Genomic DNA, 8,522 nt, shown 5'->3' on the forward strand with positions numbered 1-8,522 from the left:
AGGAGCTATATCTTGAATATAAGTATCCCTCCAGTGCTTAAGCAGATCCAGATTCTGTATAGGCTTCATTCATCCAAGCTTGAATCCAATCAACTTAACGTCGAATTATGTCCGACCCAAAGTCCAACCCGATATGCATCCCTAGTTTGAAGGAGAAAGCTCCATACCACTGATTGAGCATGGTGTGGAGCTTTCTTTCCAAACCCTAGCCTTATTTGCCAACCTACAAAGCTCTTCCTCATATGAAAAAGTTTTACATAACTTTGGGAATGCATGATTCATTTTTCTCGTATCAAAATATCTCAAAATGAAAACACCACGTGAAAGCAGGTTTTTCTCAAGCTCTTGTGATTATAAATTGCAATCACACAACTTTCAAAACCAATGCAAACATATGAAAGTTGAATCACGGGCTGAAGAATCACAGTTGCGATTCTATACATCTTTTAACTTGTGAAAGTTGGTCACAAGTGTGATTTTTGTAACCAAGAAGCTGAATATGAACAATAGGTACTCAGTTCGGCTTGACTCAGAGAAGCTCGTTAGGTATTAAGAAATATATTTGACATATATATTTTTTTGTAATCATATTTCTCTCATCTCTAAAACAATATACTTTTTCTATAAACAAGCCAGCTTGAACCCGGCTTGCTTAGCTCGGACTCATTATGAACTCGAATTCGGCTTGGCTGGCTGCAAGAATGAGCCAAGCTTTAACACTTCAAAGATCGGTTCTTTCAGCTCGTTTACCAGTCTCCTAGGGACGCAGGCCCACACCTTGCTGTTGATGCGGGATGTGGGGCCCACAGTAGATGGGACATACTCATCCCAGCGGACGAGTGCGTGCAGCCATTCAAACGGCCAACAGGAAGCTCTCGGCTCACATGGTCTATGTTGGGGCTCACGCGGGCCCCAACTTTCCTACGGGAAGCGATGGTTTTCGCATGAAAACACTTTCCCAGGGTCACTCCCGTGGGAACCGTTTTCTTCACGGTTAACCGTACGAGTCAATCCCTTTTTCTCTTTTGTCAATCCGTTATATCTTTCCCTATCATCTCCACCCCCCCCCCCCAAAAAAAAAAAAAAAGAGAGAGAGAGAGGATGGCGAGATCGACGACGAAGGACGCCCAAGATCTCTTCCGTTCGCTGCGATCCGCCTACGCGGCCACTCCCACCAATCTCAAGGTCCTCTCCTTAACCCAACAACTCTTAATCCCTAATTTCGATTCGTTTCGGTTTACTTCTTCTAACCCTCCTAGGGATTTTGATTTCTTACAGATCATCGATGTCTACATCGTCTTCGCTGCTCTCACCGCTCTGATTCAAGTAACTTCCTTTTCCTTTTTTCGTTTCCTCCATTTTAATTCAGTATTCGTTTGAATTTTTGCATCTTACATGAGATTTGTTGTTGTTAAGTTTTCTGTTCTGTAAATTTGTCAAGAAATTGGTTGATCACCAACTGACCTAATTCCTGTTTCTGTGTTTTTATCGTTTTCTTCCAAAACCCATTTTTTATTTTCTTTATAATTTGTTGTTTGGTGTTAGAGACACATTTTTGTATAGGGGAAATAAAAAAATGCAAGTGTTTCGATTTCTTTTGTGGGTGACTCCCTTTTCTGTGGATTAAGGAAGAATGTAACGATTGAGGTTTGATTGATTTTCTTCGCATTTGATTCTTGGTGGTGCCATTGGAGAAATGTCATGGATAGACATCTCAATGTGTGATCTGGGAGTGTTGTGAATTTGAAGTGATTGATTAGCTTTTGGGAATTGCTGTCCTTTTTGTGCTTGTTTCTTTCGCACAGATGTTTGTGGGGCCTTGTGTATGAGATCTCAAAGTTGTAGGAGAAAGCTTTGTGGTTCTTTGTAGTTTTACTTGTAGCACCTGGGGCCGTATGCATTCTAAAACAGTGACCTTCATCGGGTGTTGAGTTGTTAAATTTCCAATACGATCTGATAGTGAGTTGAAGATTCTCTGCAGATTGGAGGTGTGATGAAGTTAACCAAGGGAAAAGTGTGACCTTTTAGGTTTTCTTGTGCTTTTGTCATTCCCATGGTGCGGAAGCGGGCTTGCATTCACACATGTTGAATTAGATTTGATTGTGTCGATTTTTAGTTTGTAACTATGTCACATGGGTGCGGGTGAGGGGGTGCAGCAAAAATACAAATATATATATATATATATATATATATATATATAAAGTCCAAAAGTTGGACATAAATGATCCTAGGTGCGTTGACCGCACCCAGGGTCAGGTTGACCGCACCGGGTGCCACACCCGCATCGCATCGATGCGGGTGCGACACCCAGTTGGCCGAGTCCCTGTGACATAGGTTTGTAAGGTCAATCTTCTAAGTTGGTCGTGTAGCACCTGGGGCTGTATGCACTCTAAAACACTGACCTTCACTGGGTGTTGAGTTAAATTTTCAATACGATCTGATAGTGAGTTAACGTTGAAGATTCTCTGCAGACTGGAGGTGTGATGAAGTTAACCAACGGAAACATGTGACCTTTTAGGTTTTCTTGGGCTTTTGGCATTTCCATGGTGCAGATGTGGGCTTTCATTCACGCATGTTGAGTTAGATTTGATTGTGTCAATTTTGAGTTTGTAATCTCGATCTTCTAAGTTGGTCATCTTTCTCATGATTTCTGAGAAGAGTAATATACATTCTTCTCTTTCCATTTCCTTTCTGATGCCGCAGCGTGCAACTTGTAGTAGTACATCCATTGCTTTAATACGATGGTTCCAATATGTCATATGTTTTTGATATAGGAGCTAAAAGGTGTCGTTCTAATGTCTGCTTCATTTTGGTATATTGAATTGAACGGGTTCATATTCTTTAGTGATACTTCAAGAAGATTTATCAGATATATAGGGTGAAACTGAATGTTGAATCATCCTTGTATCAGTACCATTTTGATTATCCTATTTTGGTAACTGATGCTGCTGGACTTTAGTGCCTCTGCACAAGATTCATGAGCCCTATTCCGTGGTGTCCTCTTTGGCATAACATTTGGAGCTATTGTGTTTAGAGTGAACATGTCACAGTTAGATTTTAAAATTAAATTGTGCTCGATAAGTTGTTCACAATAGCTTCCACTGGAAATGTAACCTATAAGCAAAATTATGGTCCCCTAAGTCTCTATGTGCACAGAATAATTTCTGGTATGATATTCGTGAAGATCGTGGTGTTTCTCCTTTTTAAACTTATGAATCATTGTATACCTTTTTCATGATCCTTGTATGTGAGAACCCTTTGGTGGCCGTAGATGACTCTTAGTAGTGAACAGCATATAAGATGTCCAAAATTTTGTAGGAGCACCTGCGGTTGAGCAGCACACCTACTTCCTTCTGTTTCTTAGAACTTGACTAGAATTTTTTTGTTTGGTGAAAATGATAAGCAAATACATGATGATTGGTGGCATTAGAAACTTAGTAGACAAAAGTGCTAGGTGGTGCCTAAGCGTTGGCGCTCCAGGTACTAGGTGGCACCCAATCGAGCGCCTAGACATTCCCTAGAGATCCACAAAAAATGTAATTATTTAAAATTAAATAAAATAAATCATAAAAGAAGAAAAAAGCTGAAAAATTAAATATTTTAAAATACACAATGAAGGCATGATTATATTGTTTTAAACGTTATAGAAAACAAATAGTGTACCACCCTTGGTGCCCTCCGGATGCACACTTGCCTAGGCAGCTAGGCGCTCCTAGGTAGGCCTGTGCCTAGGCGTGACTTTAACTACTAAGATTAGAAAAGGGTTTTGCATTTTTACTTTTTCCAATACCACTGAGTGTATGGGTGGGTGGGCAGTTGCAAGTTTGTGTTGGAAATTTACTAGTGAAGTCATGTATGTTCTGTTATAGGACTCATTTTGAGATCTTCGAGGATAAGACATTTTAACTTAATAGCATCTCACCTTGTAATAACTTCTGAAATAGTCCTAAATTGCAAAACAGGATATTGTCTAAGCCTGCAGTGTACTCAGTAATGTTATTTGCGCCTGCCACATAGAGTGGAATACTGCATGCTCTTAGCATCTGGAAGCTTCATGATGTCCTGCATGATATATCATATGATGCTGGTTTGTTGTTTTTCTTCACATTAAAATTGTTTGATTCCATGGCAGGTTCTTTACATGGCCATAGTCGGATCTTTTCCATTCAACTCTTTCCTCTCAGGAGTTCTTTCATGTGTAGGAACTGCAGTTCTAGCAGGTACCCTTATTCCAAGTGTTGCATGATGCATTCATTTCTCATAGAAGGGTTAGTTTATAATAATGAACCTTACGAGTCACTTTTTAGGTGACAATATTCATTGTTCTAAGCTAATCTTCTTAATGTGTTACTCCAGTCTGTCTCAGGATACAAGTCAACAAAGAGAACAAAGAATTCAAGGTAAACGTGTTTCTCGTGTCACTTTTCATTGAAGTATATCATAACTTGTTGATGTGAAATGTCTTTGGTCATTCCAGGATCTGCCTCCGGAAAGAGCTTTCGCTGATTTTGTGCTCTGCAATCTAGTCCTCCACTTGGTGATAATGAATTTTCTGGGTTAGATTGGTTTATAGTTTGATCTGTTGACTAGTACTAATGAGTAAATCTTTTTGGGATCTTTACCAGTTTTAAGTTATGCACAACACAAAATTTGCTCCTTCATTGGTCTGTTTGAGGGCACTCTGTTTCATGATAAGAAACGATTTGTTTAAATTTTGATAGAACCAGGATTTTGCAAGGACCACCAGGAACTTAGGAAAAGATTATACGATTTACTGGATTAAAATATCGTGAAATTTTCCTAAATGCTGCTCTCTTCCCTCCATCCCTTCATTTCTGCAGGTTTTTTTAAAATTCAAATTTATGAAGTACTCGGGTAATGTGGTTTTTTTATTTTCTGCTTATTGGGGAGAGAGAGAGTGGTGTATGCACGGGTATTTTTTCCCTGTTCCAGAGCATGTGGTGTTCATTTAATGTCAGTTTCCCTATTCATTTGCTGGTGAATGAGCTTAAGCCTTTTAAATTCTGAAGATCTTAGTTAGCTGATACACGTTTTTGAGAGAGAGAGAGAGAGATTGGTGTATGCAAAGGTGTTTTTTCCCTGTTTCTGAGCATGTATGATGCCATTTTTTCCTATTCATTTGCTGGTGAATGAGCTTAAGCCTTTTTAAATTATGATGTTTCATGCTGCTGGTACACTTTTTTTATGCTGCTAACTTCCAGCCAGACTTTAGGTTTGACAGTTCCTGCATTCTCAAGGCATTACTTTTGCAATGTTTTCTTCATGATGGGAATGCTACATGTTAATTGTTCCATCACTGTGCATTCTTAGAAGCAATTTAATAGCTAATAATTCTGATTCCTGCTCGATCACTACTAAAAATACTTGTATCAATCAACATATAGTAGAACAGTACTGGACCTGAGGGAGATTTCCTCAAAGCTGTTTGGTTTGGATGAAATACAAGTTAGCAGCCAAAAAAAGACGGTTATATATCTTGTGATCTATTGCACGATGCTATCTAGTACAAATCATAGTGCAGGCTTTTTCTGGTTAATCTGACCCCATAGCTCCATTGAAAAATAATCTGACCCCATAGATTCGTTCAACATAGATTGTTTGTTAGGGATTGTGCTATGGATTATGTCAATTTGACAGAAAAACATGTTTTTCTGAGTTCTGTTCTATTGCATTGTGTGCCATTGATTCTTCAAACCTAATATACAGTACAATTTCCAAAATATAATTTCTACTAAACAAAACATGTAGATCATATCTGTAAGGTTTACATTTATGTAAATAATGGTAGTGTACTCCAGGAGCACCTTCTCTGAGCTAGCAAAAGCTGTTTTTTCAAAATTCTTGAGTTTTTTTTGTTGATCTAACCTTATAGGTGTGATCTGAAAAAATTTGATTTGCTCCAAAGTCATTTTTTGATACTCCCGTTTCATCATGGACATCTGTGGCATTGGACACTTCACGGTAGGGCTACATATGCACTGACCCTGGGCTGTTCAAGCTCTGCTTGTTTAATTTGAGCTATGCTTGGCTTGGCTCTGCTCGAGCTGAAGTGTAGGTATATTTAAAATGTTTACATTTCTACCTAAAGTATATTATATTATAAGTTTGTTGTAGTTTCTGCTTATTTCAAGGATATTATGAATTAGGACGGGACAGCTTTCTTATAAAAATAGATCTTGTATGCATACTTTTAATGATGATGATAATAAATAAAAATAATTGTAAGAAGAAAAAGTTGGAAGCCTGTATTTTGCCTCCTTATATTAAGAAAGAGGTGAATATAAATCTCATAGTCTTTTGGTGGATTTCTCTAGTGATGGCCTCCCTGGTCTTGAGTCTTCCTTCAGAGTTGTGGTTAGAGTTGCTAAAAATGTTAGTGAAGGTGCAAAGCATATTATTGTGAGCAATCAATCAATAAGTTGTAATACTTAAAAATCAAATAACATGGGATCTCCTCACAATAAGTTGAATTCATTCCAAGATTGCTAATTGCTTGATTCCTTAGAATGCTTGATAAACAAAGTAGCACTTATTGGACAGACAAGCCCCCGAAATTCATGCCCAGTTTTAGTGGGACGTAAGCATTAAAATTCTTGATCTCAATCAATCCTCTGTTTACTTGAACTCAATACACGGGTCAAATGGCAAGACTTAATCCAATGATCTCATCTCATATAGGCTTGGCTCATACTCACAAGGGAGATCAGATCCAGTGATTGGCCTTGAGTACTTGTCAAATTTCTTGAGCCCTCAAAATTCTCCACGTGTACATTCCATTTATGTCATTTATGTCATTTTTTGAGTTGCTGATCACGGCAGCAATTTTCAAAATTGCGCGGGTATATTTAGGCTTTGTTTGGGATACTACTGTGGAGGATGCTTGAGAGGAGATGCCAAAATTGTTTGGGAGGAAGGTATTATAGGAATCATGCTAACTGGTATAGCATTCCACATCATCAAAAACCACCCATTTCCTTAAATCGAATGCTTTCATGATGATGAGGTGGTAATTACTAAAATTAATGCCGGCTGCCCATTCAAATCCTCCTGCCTCCACAACTACCCCCTGCCATAGCTGGCAACGGTTCAAGTCAGTTACTCAAACGGAACCAAACTACTAGACAGGGTCCTCTTTCTAAAAATTGAAAACCATCTTGCTTCATGCAACTCATGGGATGATTTAATTTAAGTGATATAATTGAAACAACAATAGAAGCAATGCCAATAGCAATATAGTATGATACATATCATTATTTTAGGGGTTTATGATACGATACATACTTGTAGTGCATCGTACGATACACAAGAATATTTTTTTTTTTTGCATTTTAGGTTTTAAATACTTTTTGAGGGTCAACTTTTTCATTTGTCTAGAGGCCGTTAGAAGTGTTTATTTCATTATTTTTTTACTCAAAAAAGTTGGTTAAAAAAATGCATTTATACTATTTTTTTATTAAAAAAAATGAGTTAAAAGGTAAAAAAATCTTTATTATAAATAAAATTATAAAACTACTATCTAACATGTTTTTGCCTCGAGAGTGAACTTACCACGATCTGCAAAAATTAAAGATTTATATTAAAGTGGAAATCAGGCTCTACACTTCTTCAACAAAGATGACATCTGATGAATGATCCGGCATAGCAATGGGTACTCAGGTAATGATTAGAAGTATTGTGACATGTTTTTAACTTCAAGATATTTTGTATTGTTTTTTGGAATTTTTACTCTTTTTTTATTTTTCTGAAATTTCTTGATTTTTTTAAAAAAATTATTAAAAATATATGATTCAATATGAGGTTATTATTGGCCCTATGATACAGGTAACAATATGCTACTTACAAACTTGATTAGAAGTAATATTAGAACTAATGCGAACAGGGCAACAGCTGTAGAATGGAGGAATATTAATGCAGGAATAGTATATTATCTATAATGCTGTATTATATCTATTAATGAGTGTTTCCCAAAAACAAGCCTACGTACCATGTTGAGCTGTTTTTTTCAAAAAACCAAAAAGACCACATGGTTTACTTATACATACCAAATAGAATATGAAGGTTCCTACACCAACTCCAGGAAATCCATCTAGAACATGACCCTTCAGTGACATGCCTAGTGGGACCCACACTTTCCATTCATGTTTGATGGATGCACATGAATGATCAGTTTGACTATCGACATACATCTACATGATCCCACAGACAATCGAAATATGACGACTCATTGGTAACACCTGCAAGGATTTCTTGTGATGATGATGATAATTATATTGTTTTTTCAGACAAAAATGAATCATTATTGTTGCTGTAGCACCTAAATAAGAAGGGCTATAATTAGGGGTGTCAACGGGTCTTGTTTGGTTCAGACCCAGGTTGGACCAGACCTGGCCCCCGAGTATGGTATCGTGTCTAATCGGACCCACAATAAGAGAAATCATACCTGGACCCGGTAAGAACTATATGAGCCAGTCCCAGGCCATACCTGGTAAAATAATAATTTT

At 37.6% G+C, this 8,522-nt stretch overlaps 1 protein-coding gene across 1 annotated transcript; it reads left to right on the forward strand.

Annotated features, from left to right (window-relative positions):
* The first annotated feature begins 1,058 nt into the window (after positions 1-1,058).
* Positions 1,059-4,806, forward strand: LOC149831122 (dolichyl-diphosphooligosaccharide--protein glycosyltransferase subunit DAD1-like). Its single transcript, XM_090011983.1, has 5 exons — positions 1,059-1,185; positions 1,279-1,326; positions 4,133-4,220; positions 4,357-4,400; positions 4,478-4,806. Exons 1-5 carry the CDS (start codon positions 1,102-1,104, stop codon positions 4,559-4,561), a joined length of 348 nt encoding a protein of 115 aa, XP_089868109.1. The 5' UTR covers positions 1,059-1,101; the 3' UTR covers positions 4,562-4,806.
* The last annotated feature ends 3,716 nt before the right edge of the window (positions 4,807-8,522 follow it).

This window comes from Nuphar pumila, chromosome 7, assembly GCF_984573655.1.
Source record: "Nuphar pumila chromosome 7, dmNupPumi1.hap1.1, whole genome shotgun sequence".
Lineage (NCBI taxonomy): Eukaryota > Viridiplantae > Streptophyta > Magnoliopsida > Nymphaeales > Nymphaeaceae > Nuphar > Nuphar pumila.

Bases quoted from the DNA above. Each gene is read 5' to 3' on its own strand.
- LOC149831122 (XM_090011983.1), top strand. From the start codon at position 1,102: ATGGCGAGATCGACGACGAAGGACGCCCAAGATCTCTTCCGTTCGCTG. The intron at 1,186-1,278 runs GTCCTCTCCTTA...GATTTCTTACAG, and splicing joins CCACTCCCACCAATCTCAAG to ATCATCGATGTCTACATCGT. The intron at 4,401-4,477 runs GTAAACGTGTTT...TGGTCATTCCAG, and splicing joins AAGAGAACAAAGAATTCAAG to GATCTGCCTCCGGAAAGAGC.